Source organism: Paroedura picta, chromosome 4, assembly GCF_049243985.1.
Source record: "Paroedura picta isolate Pp20150507F chromosome 4, Ppicta_v3.0, whole genome shotgun sequence".
Lineage (NCBI taxonomy): Eukaryota > Metazoa > Chordata > Lepidosauria > Squamata > Gekkonidae > Paroedura > Paroedura picta.
The window spans coordinates 27,503,925-27,526,157 of record NC_135372.1 but is presented as its reverse complement, the minus strand read 5'-3'; the positions used below and the strand labels follow the sequence as shown (position 1 = coordinate 27,526,157).

The following is a 22,233-nucleotide window of genomic DNA, read 5'->3' as shown; positions in this document are numbered from 1 at the left end:
AGAGGGAGTCGCTTTGAATGAAAATAAACAGGGGTTTTCTGGCACTGTAAATAAAATGAGATTCCTGCATATGATTTCATGGTCACATGCCTGCATCTTAAGATGCCCATAGCCGGTGTCCTCATTTTGCAGACATTTTCTTTTGGAAGTCTGAAAAAATTATTCTTGTGGGGAACGTTTACTAGAAACGGTTGAGTAGATGTCACATTCTTGAACCCTCCTTTTCAGGCAGCAAGAACCCTAAGATCTCGTTGAAGCTGGCAGAATTTCAGACTGACAGCCAGGGGAAGGTAGGCTTGGTTCTGCATGCCAGGTGTGACCCCATTGCTCTGCTTATTCTCTGTTCACAGTGTCTGACCCTTATGCGAGGAGCCTGCCTTGCTTTGCCTCATTTGCTGGAGGAAGGCATGTGTAGAGCAGTCTGTGTTTTGTTTTTAAGGTAGCCATGGCATTCAGATACCTGGTTATTTGAAAACATTTATTAGCTGTTTGTCAACCTTGTGGAATTCACAGTCAGCTTACAATGTAAATAAAATAACAAGTATTTAAAAAGTCTCAATTAGGACTGCCAATCAATAAAAACTAAGAATTCAACAGTGCCTTAAAGTCTAGCAGAATTTATGGCCAGCTTTCCTGAGTTCCTGCTTGATTTTTTCAGGTAGATGCAGATGGGTGGCTGAGTTAGCCTGTCTGGAGCAGGAGAAAAGAGGAGGGGTCCAGGGTCAACTACCTTGCCCAGAAACACAAGATGTGAGACCAGGCAGTAGCTTTCAGGGTCCCGCAGGTCCAGCGATGTTTTTTTGGGGAGAGGATGAATCACAAATAGAAATTCACAAAGAGAGAGATGTGATTTTTTTTTTAACTCATGTAAACTGTTGGCCCAAGAGCCTCTTGTGGCGCAGAGTGGTAAGGCAGCTGTCTGAAAGCTTTGCCCATGAGGCTGGGAGTTCAATCCCAGCAGCCGGCTCAAGGTTGACTCAGCCTTCCATCCTTCCGAGGTCGGTAAAATGAGTACCCAGCTTGCTTGCTGGGGGGTAAACGGTAATGACTGGGGAAGGCACTGGCAAACCACCCCGTATTGAGTCTGCCATGAAAACGCTAGAGGGCGTCACCCCAAGGGTCAGACATGACTCGGTGCTTGCACAGGGGATACCTTTACCTTTAAACTGTTGGCCCAGCCTGGATGGCCTAAGCTAGCTTGATCTGGCCAGATCTCAGAAGCTAAGCAGGGTCAGCATGGCTTATCTTTGGATGGGAGGCCAGGGTCATGACAGGGAGGCAGCCAATGGCAAGCCAGCTCTGAGCATCACTTGCCTTGAAAGTCCTGCAGGGACTCTGCAAGTTGGCGGCGACTTGGTAGCATTTTCTGCTGTCACCTCTTGTGGCCCCGGTTCCCAAAACCTTAGCCATCATACCTTGCCAAAGCCATCTGTGGAAAAATGGCTGACTCTGTTAGTCTCCTGGCTAGTATTATGCCAGAAGTGGCCAAGAGACGGCATGGATTTCAAAAAGATCTGAATTTGTTAGCAGATTTCCTCCTTGCCTATTGATCTCGCATTCTATTTTTGTTATGTCGTCTCCTACAACACAAAAGTTGCCAGGTTGAAAAATAGCGTTTTCTTCCCTTGTTTGGTCTTCACAGTGGTTTGGGAGGTTTTTCTTGAGGGACTCGGAGCACTTTAGCTTGTTGTACAGACCCAGATTTCTGTCCTTTCTGAAAGAGCCATATTTCAAAGTAAAGAAGAAGAAAAAAACACCCGCATTTTAATCACTTTACTTGGCTGAGACTTTTGAGTTTTCATGGAAATGCAATGTCTTAAAAGATGTCTTTACAAAACAAAACTGGAAGTACATGTTAGCCTGCTTGCACTTTTCAAAAAAAGATCCTCTCCCCCCCCCCCTCCGATTTTGTAGATAATCTGTGCCCAAGACAAGGAGCTGGTGCACCCATTTGCTACAATGTTCCCAAGCGTGGAGTACATCGCACGAGCTGGGTGGACCCAGGACGGGAAATAGTAAGTACATGTTTGGGGGGGGGGGTGTAAACATGCACCTCTGTATCTCCAGTGTCTGTGGAGTGCCTGGGAGGGAACATTTCCATCCCCTTGAATGCTGTAACTCATATACGTGGTCCAGTCTTAAATCCAAACTTCCTTTTTTTTTAGGGCTGTCCCCTTCATCCCTTCTGTCTGTTGGGCTGTAGACTTCTAGACAATCCTTAGACAGAGTTCTGGAGCCATTAGATTGTCAGATGGCCCCTGGTTGGGCTTATAGAGTATGCTCTATATTGTTTTAACCAAAACAGTGGACACTGGGATGCCTGTATGGAAGCGCAAAATTTCTGAGTCCTACTTAGTAAGTTGAAACATAAGGAGTCTTCAGTCTTCAACACGATATCTGTTTAATAGTTCCCAACGCGTTTCGCTACACAATGCTTTGTCAAGAGACTCTGCAAACATATGAATATACAAAACAATAATTAGTACTGAAGTGTAAGTCGAGATTGGAAAAAAAATTCACAAATACATACAAAAGGCATTTAAAGTAATTCCAGAAACATACTTTCATAACAAAATATATTATAGGCAAAAAAGGTCTATGTGATATATATCGGTTTGATATGTATTAGTCTACAGCAGTGATTCCCAAAGTGAGCGCTACCGCCCCCTGGTGGCTGCTGCAGTGATCCAGGGGGGCGGTGATGGGCCACAGGGGCATTTGGGGCGATGAATAACTATTAAAATTTTAAAAAAATTAATTTCCAGGGGACGCTGAGTAATATTTTTTCTGGAAAGGGGGCGGTAGGCCAGATAGGTTTGGGAACCACTGTTCTATAGTCTAATTATTTCAACAGCTAATATCTGTAAAAACAAATAGATATATTAGGAGGATATATAACTGCAAACATAGAAAGACAGCAAAATATCACATCCAATCTAGTTCCAGCAGTGTCACAAACAGCTTCCCAAGGTTTGTAGGCATTCCAGATCCCCTGGGCTAAGTCAAAAGCATTGAAAGAAAGAATCATCAGCAGAAAGGGAAGGTCATATAATAGAGATAAGGAAAACTATAGAAAACATTGAAGGCCCGATTGGTGATTCAGGCCACATGGTGAAACTGTGCCAGTTTTAAAGATAGTATGGGCTTCTTCCTCCAAAAACTGGTTAATGTCCAATCTCTTAAAGCTTTCATTCTCAACTTTCTTAAACACATAAAAACAAAGTTGTTTCCACTTATGATCTTTTACTAAACAGTGTTCCTAATGGGGGCTGAAAGGACTTCATTTTTGAGATTTATCTTCACTGATATGGATCCTAATTGCATGAGTCTGGGACAAGTGAAACTCATCTCTTCTTGATAAAACGGAATCCGAGTCCAGTGGCACCTTTAAGACCAACAAAGATTTATTCAAGGCATGAGCTTTCGAGTGCAAGCACTCTTCCTCAGACTCCAAAAGCTCACACTTTGAATAAATCTTTGCTGGTCTTAAAGTTGCCACTGGACTCTGATTCTGGTTTGTTGTGCTGCTTCAGACCAGCACGGCGACCCACTTGAACCTATCATATCTTCTTGGGCTGTGTGTTGATTTCCCCTTCGAGAGATCCACAGGTACAGCTACTGATAGCTTCCAAGGTTTCTCTTGTTTCTAAGCCTTCCCTGCTAGCTGGTGCTGATCCTGGTATTCCTTTGGCTGCAGCTGAACGAGGATGGAAACAGCGGATGGTGTCTGTAAGGTTGATTCTGTCCCAGACTGTTAAAGAAATAAAGGAATATGACACCCGGTCCCTGTTCTGTTTTTCCTGAGGCAGGCTAATGCGGCTGCAGCCTCAGTTGTATTTGTTCTCTCTCTCTCTCCCTCCTTCCCCTCCTCAGCGCCTGGGCCATGTTCCTGGACAGACCACAGCAGCAGCTCCAAGTGGTCCTCCTCCCCCCCGCCCTCTTCATCCCTGTCCCGGAAAGCGAGGAGCAGCGCCTGGAATTCGCCAAAGCTGTGCCAGGAAACGTCCAGCCCTTCATCATCTACGAGGAGGTCACGGACGTGTGGATCAATGTAAGGGCCAGCTGTGGAAGAGAAGCCTCCTCTTGTGAATCCAAGTGGCCAGAACAAGCATTTGAGGGAATAGGCTCAAGCACCAAGTGGTGGGAGGACAAGAACGGCTGCCAGGCTCTCACCAGAAGAGGGGGAGGCCTAGCTGGGCAACCAACTGTTGCAGTGTGAGGACACTCTGGTATGGGGCACAAACTCTATGGTAAAATAATGTCTTCTGCCGTAGAGCTTTTGCCTCAATACCGGTGTATTGCTGCTGGCAAGCTCTCTCCACAGACATATGCACACACATATTCCCTGATTGTTGCATGGCAGCCCAAGCACATGCGACGCATCTGCATGAAGGGTGCTGGTCCAAATGCTGGTCAACTCAAGAGCCACCGTGGTGTTATGGGGAGTGTGTCAGACTTGAATCTGGGAGAAGCAGGTTTGGTTTTCTGAGCTGCACCCAACTCTTTCAAGCTCTCCTCGTGAGGCACTGATTCCAACCCCTGAATCTTCCCAGTCCCCTGTCCCTGAACACGTTCCAGTTTGTCCATATCTCTCCAGAACTGCAGCACATAGAACTGGGAGGGACGTAACACTGCCATGTGTTTGCTGTTGGAATCTCGAGCTCAGTCCAGTCTTTGGAAGGAAAAGCCTCTGCCTGGGAACTGGGAAAGCCATTGTAGGGCTAGTACTGGGCTAATGAAATTGATGGAGTGGGATCGTTTCTTGGGGGGAGGGGGGTACAGGGAAAATTGGTTGGGGAAGGAGTAGCAGACCAAGGTTTGTTTGGAAGGGCAGGGCAGAAGGATGAGAAGCAGTGTGTTGGGGAAGATATTAAGGAAGCCTGCAGGGTAGGACAGCAGAGGGCAGGAAAAGCAGAGTGTTGGCTTTGTATTGGTACTGCGATCTTTCTACCATCATCATTAAAAATATTTATTTACCACATTAGCTGGTAAAACTTAGCTCAAGGCTATTTCCAGTCGATGGATAGATGCAGTTGTATCTTAGGTTGCATTTGTTTTAATGCCGCCAAGCTTGTAGCCTTTATGCTTGGAAAGTGCTGGGTTTAAATCTCAGCAACCATGGCCTGTATGGCACCTACCAACCTTATTCTAGAACCCAATGACAGAATTATTCTCCTACAAAATAAAAAGAGGCTCTGAAGTATTGCGTATTTATGGCTTTTTATTATTATTTATACTGTATAATATGGATATTATATAAAAGCATATCTATCTTAAAACTAAGAGCCTCTTGTGGCGCAGAGTGGTAAGGCAGCCGCCTGAAAGCTTTGCCCATGAGGCTAGGAGTTCAATCCCAGCAGCCGGCTCAAGGTTGACTCAGCCTTCCATCCTTCCGAGGTTGGTAAAATGAGTACCCAGCTTGCTGGGGGGTAAACGGTAATGACTGGGGAAGGCACTGGCAAACCACCCCGTATTGAGTCTGCCATGAAAACGCTAGAGGGCGTCACCCCAAGGGTCAGACACGACCCGGTGCTTGCACAGGGGATACCTTTACCTTTATCTTAAAACTAAGTAGCAGATTTTAAGGAACACGCATAGGTAAAGATCCACCAGACTCTTTGGCGCCATTTCAGGCTTTCTCTTTCTCTCTGCTTGACTCTGCCTCCTCTTTTTAAGCTATTGTCACTGGACGATATGTTAGGATGGTGAGACTCCATGGGCATACATGATTCCAGCAGGCAAAAGGAGCACCTCCAGGCGAGAACAGTGTGACCTCACAAATCTCTGCAGCCTGTATCTGTTAAGCCCTCAAAAACCGGAGCAGTCAGTTCATCATGGATGTTTGAGTGCGTCCTACTATGGCCAACCATGGCGCTATCTTCCCACTGCTGTATTCATTCGCTTCCCCCCTTTCTCTCATTGGTAGGTTCACGACATCTTTTACCCTTTCTGCCAGCCAGAGGGGAAGGAGGACGAGCTCTGCTTCATCCGCGCCAACGAATGCAAGACTGGGTTCTGCCATCTGTACAGGGTGACGGCCATCCTCAAGAGGGACAACTATGACTGGACACGACCCTACATCCCGAGCAAAGGTAAGCTCCCCAATTGCCTCTCTCCCCAATGTATGTCTGCCCCCTGAGGCCCCCGGGGACCTGCCTGCTGTTTGGCCACTGGGTCACGTTCCTCCTTTTTTTTCAGGGGACTTCAAATGCCCAGTTAAGGAGGAGATTGCCCTAACCACTGGCGAATGGGAAGTTCTGGCGAGGCATGGATCCAAGGTATGAGGTACCTGGGGCTGCGCGTGATCAGCGTTGCCCACCACGTTGTGCTTGGAGCATCCTTTCTTTGGAACATTCTTATCCTGCCCTTCCCAAAGGTTCAGGGCAGTAACAGCAGAAGCAAGCGGATTTGAAGAACAGCTCTCCAGAGGGAATTGGCGATAGACCCACCAGTCCACAGGAAGGGCTGTGGCTCAGCAGCCGACATCTGCTCGGCATCCCGCATGTCCCAGAATCAATCCCCAGCGTTGCCAGTTAAAGGACCAGGCAGGAGGGGATGGAGAAGGCCCTGGAGAGCTGCTGCCAGTCTGAATAGTCGTGGCCAAAGGGCCTGATTCAGCCCCAGGCAGTTCCACGTGTCCTCTGAGTGTTAGTAGGGTCAGTTGTTTTATTTTGTTTTGGCTGTTTTTTTTGGGGGGGGGGATGTTGTTGAGTTTTATCATTGATGGTCTTTGATCCCTCTTGCCCAGCTTGAGGCCCAAGAGAGGTTGGATTAACATGTTACATGGGCTGAACGCTTACGTATAACGTGGAAGCCGCAAGCCCTATTTTCTCCTGCGGTAATAAGTCACGGACCCAGGCCAGCCCAGTCTCATCAGATCTTGGAAGCAAAGCAGGGGCGGTCAGGGGAGTCCAGAGTCACCCTGCGGAGACAGGCTGTGGCAAACCACCTCTGAACGTCTCTTACCTTAAATGGTTACCATAAATCGGCTGCAGCTGGATGACGCTTTCCACCCCTGCCACCAATAAAGGAAAGCCAGCTGCCAGTGCATGCCAATAGATCTGTCCAAAGTGCCTTCCCATTCAGCTCACTTGTATCTCTTCCAGACTCCTTTGGGCAGACAATGACCTTGTCAGCCTTTGAGAAGCATTGCGCCTCACCCTCAAGTCCCTGCATGCATCCCAGTGGTGCTTTCCCTTTGTATCGGAGTCTAAAATCAGTTGTTCTTCTCTGTTGCAGATCTGGGTGAATGAAGAAACACAGTTGGTGTACTTCCAGGGCACTAAGGACACCCCTCTAGAGCATCACCTCTATGTAGTCAGCTACGAGACTCCTGGGGAGATTGTCCGGCTCACCTCCTTGGGCTTCTCTCACAGCTGCTCCATGAGCCAGGTCTGTCCTTTCATCCACAGCCATAATTCAGCTCCAAGCCTGGAGACATCATTGACACATCCAATGAGTTGTTCACCTCCCCGATTATGACGAGATAATGTATGTCTTGTGGGCTCTGTGCTATCAGTGTAGACGGGACTTCATCTGTAACAGCTTGCGCTGTTAATATTTGGGAAAGGGGTAGGTGGGCGGGGACTGAGCAGGGACTGTCCGGACTTCATTTCCGGACAGTGGGCCAAATGGGGTGCATTCCCCCCCTGGGCCGAGAAACCCTACCAGTGGGCTTTTCAGCTCATTGGGAAGTGCAGCCGAGAGGGCTGTCTGCTGCCGCCTCTCCCAGCCTCACTGGGCACAGAAAGCCCCAGCCAGCCTGGGAGACGCCACTTTCCCCACTTTCTCCTCTCTTTTTCTCTTTTCTCTTTCTACATCTCTCCTTCTATCTCTCTCTGTCTTTCTCTCTCTCTCTCTCCCACTCTCATCCTTTCCTTATCTCTATCACGCTTTTTCTTTCTCTATCTTTTCCTCTCTCTCTCTCTCTCTCTTCGTTTACTTCTCTCCCTCTCTTAATTTCTATCTCTTTCATTCTCTTTCTATGTAATTCTCTGTCCTTCTCTCCCTCTCTTTCTCTCTATTTTGGTCCCTCTGTGCTTGCTTGCTTGCTTGCTTGCTTGCTTGCTTGCTTGCTTGCTTGCTTGCTTCCTTCCTTCCTTCCTTCCTTCCTTCCTTCCTTCCTTCCTTCCTTCCTTCCTTCCTTCCTTCCTTCCTTCCTTCCTTCCTTCCTTCCTTCCTTCCACCTACATTTCTTGCTATCACTCTGTTCTCGTTCTCTTTTCTTCTCTCTTTTTTTCTTTCCTTTCTCTCTCTCTTTATATCTCTGTTTCTTAATCACTCTCTTTCTACCTCTCTGTTTGCTATTTCCCACCCTCCCCCCATGCTAGTGCCTGTTGTATCAGCTGCAATGGGCTTTAATCCTAGTCATAGATAAAACCAATGAGCTAATTTGGAGTGGGACCAATGGAAAAGTCACAATATGACAAGCAAGTTTTTGTCAGGACTCTGTTGAACTCTCAATAAGCAGACTCACGAAGAAAATCTTTTCATTGAAGAAGAAGATAGCGAACAGAGCATGAGGTGCCTTCTTGCTAGAACTAAAGGGCAAGCTTACAAGCATGACTAGACACTCCAAAGCATTCCTAACCAATGCATATACAAGGTCAGAGCAATAAAAAGTGTTGTGTGATAGAGGCCTACCTCTCCCCTCTGGTCTGTGGAAAAATACAAGGCAATGAAAGCATGTTAATATGTCAAGGTAGAGAAGGGACCATGGGAACAGGTAACATGTGAACATGACGCTACTAATTTCAAGACCATGGGAACAGGTAAACAGGTAGTGTGAACAAGATCTTGATTGTTTTCCAGGTTCCTGTGATATCTTATGCAGCCTAAAGTCTAGTCAGTGTAGTGTGTAAAGCAAGGATATTATCAGTAGTTGCTCTTATACCAGTACCAGTAGGTGCTCTTATATTTGTGAAGAGCCCCTATGGGAGGAGTGGTGTCCGGGGCATGTCTGTGTGTCCAGACTCTGCTTCCGGCTCCACAGGGCAATCCAGGCGTGCCTAGCAAAGCTGGGTGCACCCGGATTTGGCTGGCCCCTGGACCGCCTGCCCCACAGAAGTCGGCCACAAGGTGCTCATGCAGCCTCACAGCCAGACACTGCCTGCACACCAAGGAGAGCGCTCCTGCGGTGCCCTGGCCCGCCTGCCGCTCAAACCGGCTGCTAGCACACACAGCAGGTAGCTTCTGGCTGTGGAGCCGTCAGCCCATCTGCCAGCGGCACGACCAAGTAGGGTGGCAGTGGCACCATCGGGGGTCCAACCGCTAGCGCCTGTTGCATTGCTGGGTGCAACGGGCTTTCGAGCTAGTAAGAACATAAAAGAAGCCATGTCACACAGTGGCCAAAACCCAGGTGCTGTCAGGAGGTCATCCATCAGAACTGCAGAAGCCCTCCCACGGTTGCCCCCCAAGCAACAAGAAGACAGAGCATCCTGGCCCCTGACAGAGTGTTCCATCTCTGCCTCGTGGCTAGTAGCAATAAGAACATAAGAGAAGCCATGTTGGGTCATGCCAATGGCTCATCCAGTCCGACACGGTGTCCACAGTGGCTAAAACCCAGATGCCATCAGAAGGTCCACCAGTGGAGGCAGAACTCCAGAAGCCTTTTCGGCCTTGGCCCCAGCCTGGTGGCTCACGGGTGAGCTAAGGGCCCCGAGGGAGCTGTCAGGGTTCCACAGGGCCTGCAAGACAGAGCTCTTCCACCAGGCATTTGGTTGAGGCAGGGGAAAGGGTGCCCGGAGTTTCAATCTGGGGTCCCGCCCTCCGGTTGGTTGCCATGGAAGATCTCACCACTTAAGAACTGTGGTAGACAGCTGTGGCTGGAGCGATGGAGCTACGGGGTTCTTTTGTGCTGTTTCCACCGTCTCGCTCTTGCTGTTGTTTAAATATTAGGTTGTTTAAGTGAGGCTGAATGACTGGGGAAGGCACTGGCAAACCACCCCGTATTGAGTCTGCCATGAAAACGCTAGAGGGCGTCACCCCAAGGGTCAGACATGACCCGGTGCTTGCACAGGGGATACCTTTACCTTTACCTTTAAGTGAGGCTGGGGATGTTTTATTGTTGATATTGATTCTTGTTTGTATGGTTTTATTGTGAGTCGCCTTGGGCTGGCAGTTGCCGGGAGAGGTGGTGTATAAATATAAAAATAAAATAAATAACGTGGGGGGAATAGGATGCCTTGTGGCAACCCACTAAGAAGATGGTATGAACGCAACCGTTCCTCACCCACAGCAACATCGATGGCCCTGTTAGCCTGTCTTCAGCAGGAGAAGAGTGCCAGAGTCCAGGAGCACTTTCAGGACTCACAACATTTGTGGCCGGGGAGGAGCTTTCAGGAGTCCCTGCTCCCTTCTTTAGATGGGTCAAGGAGATGGGTGGCCGTGTTAGTTTGTCTGCAGTAGGTGAAAAGAGCAAAAGTCCAGCAGCACCTATGAGACTAACAATATTTGTGGCAGGGGAGGGTCTTTCCCGAGTCCCAGCTCACTTCTTCAGTATCTGCTGTAGACAGACTAAACATGGCAGCCCATTTTGATCCGTCTCCACAGTAGATGATGAGTAAAAACTGGGGGAAGTTTATATCCACTGCAGTGTCTCTAGGAAAGGAACCCAAGTGGTGGAGTAGCAACCCCCCCTCTCAACTGACCTGGTTGGTATTCTCCCACAGAATTTCGACATGTTCATCAGCCACTACAGCAGTGTCAGCACTCCCCCCTGCGTGCACGTCTACAAGCTTGGTGGGATGGACGACGACCCCCTTCACAAGCAGCCAAAGTTCTGGGCCAGCATGATGGAGGCAGCCAGTGAGTTTCTCTCTCTTGCTTGCTCCCAGCCTCTGCTGGGCTTCTTACAGGCCCTTCCGAAAATTACATTCTTCCCTGATCTGTCCTCCCCCACTGTTGGATTGGGAACTGAGCATGGAGTAGACTGGATGACCTCTAAAGTACTTCTCAGTTTCCTCCACTGACCAGCTGTGCTCCCCAGAGATGCTGGCTTTTAAAGGAATCTGGACATTCTTGAGTTCTGAGGTCAGCTTGCAATTTTTCTGTCTTCTGGCAGTTGTGGGTTCAGCAATTGTGGGCTGGTAGTTGTCAATTTCTTGCATAGTGCAAGGGTTGGACTACATGACCCTGGAGGTCCCTTCCAACTCTAGGACTCTCTAGTTCATGTTCTTCTGTTTGGATGGAGTAGGGCTTATTTTCTTTTCTTTTTAATATAAATTAAATAAATATTCAAGGAAGGTTCTCTCTTCTCTGTCCCCTCCCCCCCTTTCTCCCCATCGGGGGGATTTTTTTCTAGGCTGTCCTGCCGATTACATCCCCCCTGAGATTTTCCACTTCCGCACCCAGTCCGACGTCAAGCTTTATGGGATGGTGTACAAGCCCCACAACCTCCAGCCCGGGAAGAAGCATCCCACTGTGCTCTTTGTGTACGGAGGACCTCAGGTAGCGTGCTGAGCCTGGGCCGTGGCGGGGTGAGACTCTCCTAAACACACGCCTGGTTAACTGGAAGCTACAGAACATTTAGCATCATGTGTCAACCAGGCAATGATGGTGCCTGCGCCAGAACCCAAAGGAGCTGCAGAGGCTCTGAGAGTGTGCTGGAATGTGCCCCCTGAACTGGGGAGCTGGGATAGTGGAGGGCCACGAAGTAATAGCCAACTTGTAGTACCCATCTCAAGCAAGAGACTGTTAGAGCTGGCTTGCCACTGCCTGCCTCTGTGTAACCATCCTAGACTTCCTTGGGAATCTCCCACCCAACTACCGCCGTGGGCCGACCCTGCTTAGTTTCCAAGATCCAGCTGGGACCATCTGAGTCAGGTGGGGGGGGGGGGTGAGGGGGTAATCCCTGGCAACTGCCCATATGTGTCTGGGTGTGCATGCATTTTCTGTATGCAATTTAGGTGTGACCTTAGCTGTTTGCAGAGCAGTGGTCTCCAAGCCTTGGCTTTCTGTACTCCTTCTGTCGGGTTGCAGGCAGGCTCCCTTTTCGGAGGAAGGGGGCTGCTTTTGGGAAGGGCCTGTGGATTGCATACATGCACCACCTACCTCTCCTGCCATTCCTGCTGAAATGAGGTCAACTCAGCGGTGGAGTCGGTTCTACCCTGGTACAGGCAGCTCCAGGGACATTTGTCACCTGATTGTAGGATATATCATGTGGCTTCCTGCCATGTGCTTTGCACATCAGTGGTCCTCATGCGTTAAACCTCCGTTTGAATATACTCTGTCTCCCTCACTGTGTAGGTCCAGTTAGTGAATAACTCCTTCAAAGGGATCAAGTACCTGCGGCTCAACACGCTGGCATCCCTTGGCTACGCAGTGGTGGTGATTGATGGGCGGGGATCTTGCCAGAGAGGCCTTAAGTTTGAAGGAGCTCTTAAGAATCAGATGGTAAGTCCTTGCTCTTGTGTGTCTTGTTAAACCACGCTCAGCAGCGGATGCAAGATGCTGGAAGAGCCTTGATCAGATCTCTAGCCAGAGCTCTTACAAGGCATGCCTCTTAAATGCATACAGACAGTTCCAGGTTCACTCCCTGGCATCTCCAGTTTACAAAAGGACCAGGCAGTAGGTACTGTAGCAGAGGCCCCACCAGGGGCCCTTGAGAGGCACTGCCAGTTTAAGGAGACAGGATGACCTTGAGGGACTGAAGAGGAGGCTGATGCAGCAAGAGGTAGCTTCAGGTGTTCATCCTTTGGAATCGGTCCAGTTATTCGGGTTCTTTGAAAGTAAATCCTTATCCATCCATGGTTCCTCTATATATTTGTGAAACAGCCTGGGGGGTGGAACATGTCTGGCTGTCCAAGTTGGAATAGGGCCATTCAGGGTGCAGCCTGCAAAGCTGATTGGCCATGCCCCAACAGCTCTCGCCCTCCATGCCTGGACTCTAGCCTCAGACGTGCCTCAGTGCCGGGAGCCAGCAGCAGATAAGGGGAGAGGGCCCTGGGCAAAGGGTCGTGGTGGAGGGCGTGCTAACGAGGGCCTCCCGGCCTGCTGACTGCCTGCTAAGGAGCTCTGTCCTGGCCCTGCTAATGAGCTGGCCAGACCCCACCTGCCCCACTTGATCCAGCTGCGAACTGCTCCATCTGAGTGGCCCAAAGCCACCTTAAGCTGCCTGGCCAGGCACCAGGGGAAGGGGCCCTTTCAAGGGCTGTTCTTAGGAACGGGCTTTGAAGCTAGTAATTACTTAAGTTCAAATTTTGTAATTTGAATAATTTTGTAGTTGGAATTTGAATGATTAGATTTGAATATTGCACTTGAAATATTGAGTATATCTGAGGCTAAGTGGTGGTCTGACGAAATGTTCCATGCAGTTACTGTTGGTAAAAGGCTTCTATTTGAAGAAGAATTGGGCGTTATACCCTGCTTTTCACTGCCCGACGGAGTCTCAAAGCGACTTACAATCATCTTCCCCCAGCAGACACCCTATAAGGTGGGTGAGGCTGAGAGAGCTCTGGCAGAACTGCTCAGTCAGAACAGCACCCAGTTGGCTGCATGAGGAGGAGCGGGGAATCAAACCCGGCTCACCAGATTAGAAGCTGCTGCTCTTAACCACTACACCACGCTGCCCGTCAGCATGGGAGGTACAGTATTTGCTGGCGTATAAGACTACTTTCCCCCCCTGAAAAACATGCCTCCAAGTGGGGGGGGGGGTCGTCCGATACGCCGGGTGCACTTCAGTTGGGATAGACATAGCTGCCCATAGTGGCCCATAGTACTGTAATGTAATGTAACAAACTCTATATTTTGAGTGGAAATGTTGGGGGGTCGTCTTATACGCCCAGTCGTCCTATACGCCGGCAAATACGGTATAAATGCCTGCATTCCATAATCCAGTGGAGGTTTGAGGAGGGAGGTATCCTTTTTTGACTCCACCTCTTGAGGCAGCCATTTTGATACTGGCTCCACCTCCACTGGCAGCCATCTTCATGTCCTGCTCAAAACCCCAAAGTTGCTCATGTGCTCATACAGGTTGGGGACCCCTGTGCTAAAACAATGAGCAGAACTTTTTGTCAGGCATCAGCATTCTACACAAAGCTGTGTGATGTAGGTGTGATGTAGTGGGTCAAATGAGGATTTGGGAGAAATTTCCATTCTGCCCTGCAATTCACTGAGTCACTTTCGACGGTATGTCAGCCTGACCTGCCTCACAGGGTTGTTGTGAAGATAAAGCAGGATTGTGAGAACCATGCACTGATTTAAAAAGTGTTAGAAAAACAACACTGCAGTTAGTAGAAGAGAACAAATGGCAAGGGGGGAGGGGAAAGAGAAGGAAGTCCCCGTTCTGCACTGTGTCACCTTCTTGAAAGGAAAACTCAAAAATGGTGTTGACCTAGCTTAGGTGGCATAAAGTGCAGAACAGATTTCCAGATGCCCCCGTGGTTGATGAATGCAGAGGAGAAATGCTTGGAGGCAGAAGATTAGCATCTGGGATGAGACAAGAATGCTGTGTCCCTCTTCAGCCATTTGGGGATTACCTGAGAAAGCTTAGCAGATGGTTGATGATACAAACAAGGAATATGCATCTCCACTGAATATTCTGTTTCAAATCAGACCTGAGGCTCAGCAGGGTGGCCACCACCTTGCTCAGAGGCAGGGCCCTGTAACTGCTGGGAGGGGAATGGAGGCACACTAACGGAGCAAGTGATGCGATTTTCTCTCCCCACTCTCCCCCCTTCTCCAGGGCCAGGTGGAGATCGAGGACCAAGTGGAAGGTTTGCATTACGTTGCGGAGAAATACGGGTTTGTCGACCTTAGCCGCGTGGCCATCCACGGCTGGTCATATGGAGGCTTCCTGTCCTTGATGGGGCTGATTTGCAAGCCCCACATCTTCAAGGCAAGTCTGAGGGTGGCTTTGCATCGAGAGGGTTCCCTTGGTCATAACGTCCTCCAGCAGCCCTTTTCAACCTTTAGGCCATGAAGGAGCCCCTGAAATAATTTTCCAGACTTCAAGGAGCCCCAGAAGTGACGCCAGCTGTCCATGCCTCCCTGCTACAGGCCAAGAAGTGCCATGTCACCATAAATGATGTCACCGCCCACACCCTTTGCCCTCCTTTTGCTCCCTTCTCCCACCTTTACTACCACTATAGCAGAACCACCTTGCGTAGGATGGAAAGAAGGGCAGGAGCTGAGAAGACAGACTGGACCCCCCCCCATGCTACAACTAAGCACTCCCCCCCCCCCATTTTTACAACTACAGCCTACTCACTGAACTCTTCCTGCATAGGTGGCCACAGTAGGAGCTGGCAATGGAAAGGCTGAGGGAGGAGGGGGAGTCTCCTGCCAACATGCCTCGACTGGGCCAGAGTGTCCTAGGGGCCTCCCTCCCTCCACGGGGCCACACCCAACAGATGCCACAGCTTTGTTAGCTGCAGAGCTGGGTAGTATGCAGCACTGAGGGGAGGGGAAGGGGAGGGAAGAGGACCCAGGGCTGAGCCCATTAAGGCAGGAGGGGAAAGGCCATGGGCCCCACAGCGACATTGCTTTGAGGCCCCATGCCAACCAGACTAGCACACACAGGGATGCCCAGCCTGGGGGTCTCTAGGCCCTCCCAGGTATCCTGGAAACAGGATTTTGCAAAGAACACTGATCGTATTCAGTTGTTTATTGAAATGCTTATCTCCTGACTCTCCTTTTGGTTCAAGGCAGCTTGCAATGATAGTTTAAACATCCTGAGCCAAGACTAAAAATAAAAGAGCAATCCCAAATCCCCCCCCACACACACACAAAAGTGCTTGCCCTTCAACCCCCCTCGAAAGCCCTGGCATACAGGCTGACCTTGCAGTGCCTCCTGAAGATATCCAAGGAGGGCCCCCCCCCCCAGAGCTGGAACCACAACAGAAAGGGTCCGGGGCTCTGGCCCTTGGCTATCCTATGTGCTGGGGTAGCCAACAGATGGCAGCTGGACCGTTGTAGCTAGCAAGTGGGGACGTGCAGATGGAGGTGGCCCTTCAAATTTTGGGGTCCCTGGTCATGGAGGGCTATGAAGTCAGCACCTTTGCATGATGCCTTCCCTTGCTGCTCATTCAGGTGCATTCGTCACAGAACTCCTTATTTTTCCTGTTGGCATGGTACGTCCCCAGGACCGAGCATGATGGCGTCCCCTTTCTGTCTCTGCCCCTCCCAGGTTGCTATAGCTGGGGCCCCTGTCACCGTCTGGATGGCTTACGACACCGGCTACACAGAAAGGTACATGGACATCCCGGAAAACAACCAGCAAGGCTACGAAGCAGGCTCAGTGGCGCTGCATGTGGACGAGCTCCCCAATGAGTGAGTATTCTGGGATGTCCACTCATTTCCCTGGCCGTAGCCATGGACTTCTCACTGGGGCCCAAGTGGAGTTCTGGGAATCAGCATGGGAAACCCACAGCAGGCGGCTGCCCAGAAGCCTTGGAGAGTCAAGAGAAACCGAGAAGCCAGCCTGGCAGAACACTGCAAATTCGTGAAGCTGCCTTCTGTGGAATCCATCAAACTGGCGGCAGCTCTCCAGGGCTGCAGGCAGAGATAGGTCTTCCACCTCACCTACTGCCATTTCTTTGGACTGGAGAAGCAGGAGGTCGAACTTGGGACTTTTTTAATGACAAGCTGATGCGCTGCTATTGAGCCACAGCTGCTCCCCAACCATCCCTAGCCCTATGCATTACCAACAGTTATTCTTGGTCTGCATTCAGTGCAGCCATTTCAGGGACTGTGGCTCAGTGGAAGACCTCCCACTTCAGACGCAGAAAGCCCCAGGTGCAGTGCCCAGCATCTTCAGTTAAAAACTTCAAGGTGATGTGAAAGAGCTCTGCTGGACCCACTGCTGTAAGTGGCTCCACCTGTCCCTTGTGGCTAATCACCACAGATGGACCTCTGTTCAGTATGTTTATCTTGAAGCTGTTGGCCTGAGTAGACAATACTGACATTGATGCAGACATGGAGTGACTCAGCCTCTGGCAGCTTCCTGTATGTTCCCTGCCTGAACATACAGGAACATACACAGTTTTGGTTCCCTGGCCCCCCAAGAGATCCACTCCTTTCCTCAGTGCTCTCCCCCTTCCTCCTTCAGGCGATTGAATCTTCTCTCCCTTCCAGGCCCAACCGGCTGCTGATCCTCCATGGGTTCCTGGATGAAAACGTGCACTTTTTCCACACCAATTTCCTGATCTCCCAGCTCATCCGTGCTGGGAAACCCTATCAACTACAGGTAGGGGTGTGGGTGTGTGTGTGTATGTGTGTGTGTGGGGGGGGGGGTCTTCCAATTACACTTTTCCTTAGGGCCTGAAAGGAAGTTTTGGAAAGGTGTTTGGGAAAGGATCAGTCACGCATTTAAAATCATAGAATCATAGAGTTGGAAGGGGCCATACAGGCCATCTAGTCCAACCCCCTGCTCAACGCAGGATTAGCCCTAAGCATCCTAAAGCATCCAAGAAAAGTGTGTATCCAACCTTTGCTTGAAGACTGCCAGTGAGGGGGAGCTCACCACCTCCTTAGGCAGCCTATTCCACTGCTGAACTACTCTGATGGTGAAAAATTTTTTCCTGATATCTAGCCTATATTGTTGTACTTGAAGTTTAAACCCATTACTGCGTGTCCTCTCCTCTGCAGCCAGCAGAAACAGCATCCTGCCCTCCTCCAAGTGACAACCTTTCAAATACTTAAAGAGGGCTATCATGTCCGCTCTCAACCTCCTTTTCTCCAGGCTGAACATTCCCAAGTCCCTCAACCTATCTTCATAGGGCCTGGTCCCTTGGCCCCAGATCATCTTCGTCGCTCTCCTCTGTACCCTTTCAATTTTATCTACGTCCTTCTTGAAGTGAGGCCTCCAGAACTGCACACAGTACTCCAGGTGTGGTCTGACCAGTGCCGTATACAATGGGACTATGACATCTTGTGATTTTGATGTGATGCCCCTGTTGATACAGCCCAAAATGGCATTTGCCTTTTTTACCGCTGCATCACACTGCCTGCTCATGATTAGTTTACAATTTTTCCAATTATACTTTTCCTTAGGACCTGAAAGGAAGTTTTGGAAAGGTGTTTGGGAAAGGATCAGTCACGCTTTCAAAATGAAGCCTGTTTGCTACATTCATTTGAACAACTTAAGTTTCGTTTTACTAGATTCTGGTGGGTAGCTGTGTTGGGCTTGAACAGCAGGGAAAAGCTTGATCCAGTGGCTCCTGTAAGACCAACAAAGTTTTATTCAAGGCATAAGTTTTTCGTGTGCATGCACATTTCTTCAGGTACATTGAAAAGGAAGCTACCAGTCCATACTTATCGTTAGGGGGTGAACAACAAATTAGCATACAGCGTAATAAAGGTGCTTAACAAGTGCAAGGGCCAAACTGGGATAATAAGCCTAATTCACATTCTCACCACTTTCTTGGGTTTCATTTCAGGGGAAAACATAATGAAGGAAATCTCAAATGTTGATATATCTAATTCCTTCACTGTTTTCTCCTGTAATTAAACCCAAACAAATGGCGACTGTATAACCTTTGTTTTGCTAGTCATGGAGAGGAACGTGGGACCTCCCCCAACCACCGCTCACCCCCTTCTCTGGCTTCTGGTCAGGAGTAAATGTGTAGGCCAGACTCCTCCTAGAACCTTCCATGTTTTAGCATGAGATACTTTGGAAGCTGAAACTTGGAGCCCAGTGCAGAATGTGTCTGTACTGGATCCAGAGTGGATCACATCAAAATTTCAAGATGTCGTAGTCCTGCTGTATGCCTCATTGGTCAGACCCCACCTGGAAAAATCAAAGGGGGGGACTGGATCAATAAAAACCCAACTAGGGACAGTTAGGACATTCAGGGGTTGAATATCTGTATAAGTGTTAAAAGAAGAAGGGGACAACAGAGAATGTGGTGGCCGGATGGAGTCACTGAAGCAGTCGGTGCAAACTTAAATGGACTCCGGGGAATGGTCGAGAACTGAAAGGCCTGGAGGATCATTGTCCATGGGGACGCGATGGGTCGGACACAACTTCACAACTAACAACAACAACAACATAAATGTTAAAATTATATTACTTTTGTTGTGCACGATTAAAAAAAAACATTAGGAATTAAAAACTTATATACAGCTTAAAGGCTATTGCAAAACAAGTGTGCTGTGCACTATATGAAACACATTTTGGTCCTCTTCAGAAGTCTGGTTTTTAACACGCACCACTTCACTCATTGCAATACATGCACTAAAACAGAACACACCATTGAAATTTTGGGCAGCCCTTGGATGAGAGCTAATGACTGATAACTAGTGACTCTGATACTTTCATTAAGTGACTCTGATACTTTACAGCAGTGGCCCCAACCCCCAGTCCGGGGACTGGGACCGGTCCGTGGATCAGTCGGTACCGGGCCGCAGCTCCTCCTTGTCCTCCTCCCCGGCTGCTGCCTCGGGGGCTTCCCTGCCACTCTGCCGCCGGTGCACCTTTGGTGCTCTCCAGTGGCTGCCATGGCTGGGGCTCCCCCTCAGTGTGGCACTGCGCAGCTGCTGCTGGCAGTGCCCCCCCCAGTGCATGTTGGGAAGTCAGGAGCACGGGCAGGAAAGCAAGTGGAGCAGGGGCTCAGGCCGTGGTGAGGTCCTTCGGCAAAAGATTGCCCCCCGCCGGGCCTCAGTAAAATTTAAAGCGTTGACTGGTCCCCAGTGATAAAAATGTTGGGGACCACTGCTTTACAGCTCTTACCTTGGAGCCTTTATTGGCTGCTATACGTATTTTATGTATTCAGAACTGGTGTGTGTTAAAACCAGACCCCTGAAGAAAGCCTTAAAAGGGCCGAAACACGCCAGTCTAGTGGTTCATATAGTGCAAAGCATACTGGTTTGCAATAGCCCATGTGTTTTTAATTCCTAAAGGTTCCTAAAATAATATAATCTTAACACTTATACAGACGCTCAACCCTCGAAGGTCCTGTCACCAGTTGGGTTTTTATGGTCTCACTTCAAAAAGGAGATGGACAGAATGGAGAGGGTGCAGAGGAGAGTGATGAGGATGATCCAAGGCCTGGGGACCGAGCCCTAGGAGGAAAGGCTGAGGGACTTGGGAATATTCAGCTGGAGAAGAGGAGCTTGGGAGGGGATAAGATTGCTGTCTTTGAGTATTTGAAAAGTTATCACTTAGAGGAGGGCAGGGGAAGGTTCCAGTTGGCAGCAGAGGAAAGAATCTGCAATAATGACTTTAAACTATGTGTAGAACAGTACCATGAGCCTCTTGTGGCGCAGAGTGGTAAGGCAGCCGTCTGAAAGCTTTGCCCATGAGGCTGGGAGTTCAATCCCAGCAGCCGGCTCAAGGTTGACTCAGCCTTCCATCCTTCTGAGGTCGGTAAAATGAGTACCCAGCTTGCTGGGGGGTAAACGGTAATGACTGGGGAAGGCACTGGCAAACCACCCCGTATTGAGTCTGCCATGAAAACGCTGGAGGGCGTCACCCTAAGGGTCAGACATGACCCAGTGCTTGCACAGGGGATACCTTTACCTTTTTAGAACAGTACCAGCTAAAGATCAGGAAAAAAAAATGTTCACAGAGTAGTTCAGCAGTGGCATGGGCTGCCTCAGGAGGTGGTGAGCTCCCCTCACTAGTAATCTTTAAGCAGTGACCTGACCGGAATGTGTTGCGGATGCTTTAGGTGGGTCCTACCTGTATGGCCCCTTCCAAATCTATGATTCTACTTTTTGCTCTCTTTTTGCTCTCTGTCTGCAGATCTACCCCAACGAGCGACACAGTATTCGCTGCCCGGAGTCAGGGGAGCATTACGAAATCACGCTGCTGCACTTTCTCCAAGAATACCTCTGAGGGCCGGGTCCTGCCGCAGACCCACGTGGACACCTGACAACTCCTGACTCCACTCCCCGCCCGCCCCCCTTCTCACCTCTTGGCAGCCTTTGAACCCAGAGCACAAGTCGCCTTTTGCTGCGTGCGTGTCTCCTGCGCTGGGGGTGTCCCCAGTTAAAAGAGGAAAGTAGAGACCGCTCCCTCTGGACGGCACAGTTCGCTCACCTGGTTCCTTCAGCTCCTCTCTTGGTTTTCAAAAAAAAAAATTGTTTTTTTTTTTGCTGCTACTTCTCCCCCCCCCCTTTTTGTGCTGGAACTAAAAACAGGCGTTTCCCCGCCCCCACTGTGGTTTTCCGTGTCCTCCCCCAATCTCTTCTGCCCCCCTACCTTCAATAGTATCCCACCCTCTTTCTTGCCACGTTCTTTTTTTGCTTTGTCTTGCATTTTGAGAGATGGAAGAGGCCCCCACCTGCCAAAAAGTGGAAAGGGGCGGGGGGGGGGACGACGACACACAGAGGTGAAGGACGGTGGGGGAAGGGGTCCTGCATCCAAGGACGGACGTTGGCATTTCACGCCTCGGTGCTCATTGGCTTCCTTGCCCGAAAACGAAGAATTCTGGGATTGCGGGGCCACTCGGTTTGAGAAGCATGAGGTGCTGATGTTTAAGTTTCCTCTGTTTGGAAAAGGGGGAGGGATGATGGCCGCGCGGCGCTCGCATGACCAGGGACGCAGCAGCAGCAGCATCTGGGTTGTTTGTGTTGCAAGATTAATTTATGCAGATATTCTTCTCTCTGGGCCCCCCCCCTCCCATCCTTTCTTCTCAGTACTGTATCCATCCCATGGCGTTTCTCTCTCTCTCTCTCTCCCCCCCCCCCTCCCGAGCTGAGTGTTCAGGCGTGTGCTCCAAATACAGGCAGTGCTTTCAGTTCTCTGCAGGTCAGCGACTGCATCCCCTGGCCCTCCCAACCAGGCAGACCCCTTTCCTCTCCTGCAACTCCCCGCCTCCCTCATCCAGCCTTCTGGCCTAACACCCATCAACACGGGCTGGAGTTAAGGCCAGGGGGGTTGCCATGTTCTTGCACCTCAGGGGGGGGGATCCTCCTTGCCTGCTTGCTCACCACCTACCTTCTTCCTGCTCTTCTCCAGATTGGGGGGCACCGGGGTGGGGGGGAGAGACCGCGGGAAGGAAGGTGTCGTGGAAATCGAGGAGACACATCCACTTGCCTAAAAGACGAACCACATAAACTACTTGCCCAAGTTATCTTAAGTGCGTATTATGAAAAGAAAATATTTTTATGGATTCTTATTCTTTTATAATTATGCGTGTAAGATGTAGTGACTCATTAAAATATTGGAAACCGGCCTTGCATCGCTTTCCTCTTGCCCGGGATGGGACACGGGCAAGTCAGCCACTGCATGGATGAACTTAACGTCTTCTTCTGCAGAGATTGTTTTGCCCTGAGGACACAAGAATATCT

The 22,233-nt window shown here is 49.7% G+C and overlaps 1 protein-coding gene across 3 annotated transcripts in view; it reads left to right on the top strand.

The window, feature by feature from the left end:
- Window positions 1-22,118, top strand: part of DPP9 (dipeptidyl peptidase 9) — a 42,659-nt gene extending 20,541 nt beyond the window's left edge. For all 3 annotated transcript variants that reach the window (XM_077332076.1, XM_077332077.1, XM_077332078.1), the window contains exons 9-21: window positions 229-290; window positions 1,915-2,015; window positions 3,874-4,051; window positions 5,927-6,092; window positions 6,199-6,278; window positions 7,240-7,392; window positions 10,671-10,806; window positions 11,303-11,448; window positions 12,247-12,393; window positions 14,684-14,836; window positions 16,127-16,269; window positions 17,074-17,185; window positions 20,684-22,118. In XM_077332076.1, the coding sequence (XP_077188191.1) occupies window positions 229-290; window positions 1,915-2,015; window positions 3,874-4,051; window positions 5,927-6,092; window positions 6,199-6,278; window positions 7,240-7,392; window positions 10,671-10,806; window positions 11,303-11,448; window positions 12,247-12,393; window positions 14,684-14,836; window positions 16,127-16,269; window positions 17,074-17,185; window positions 20,684-20,776 (1,670 nt within the window). In that variant the 3' untranslated portion in view covers window positions 20,777-22,118. The remainder of the gene's footprint in view (window positions 1-228; window positions 291-1,914; window positions 2,016-3,873; window positions 4,052-5,926; window positions 6,093-6,198; window positions 6,279-7,239; window positions 7,393-10,670; window positions 10,807-11,302; window positions 11,449-12,246; window positions 12,394-14,683; window positions 14,837-16,126; window positions 16,270-17,073; window positions 17,186-20,683) is intronic.
- Window positions 22,119-22,233: the final 115 nt, after the last annotated feature.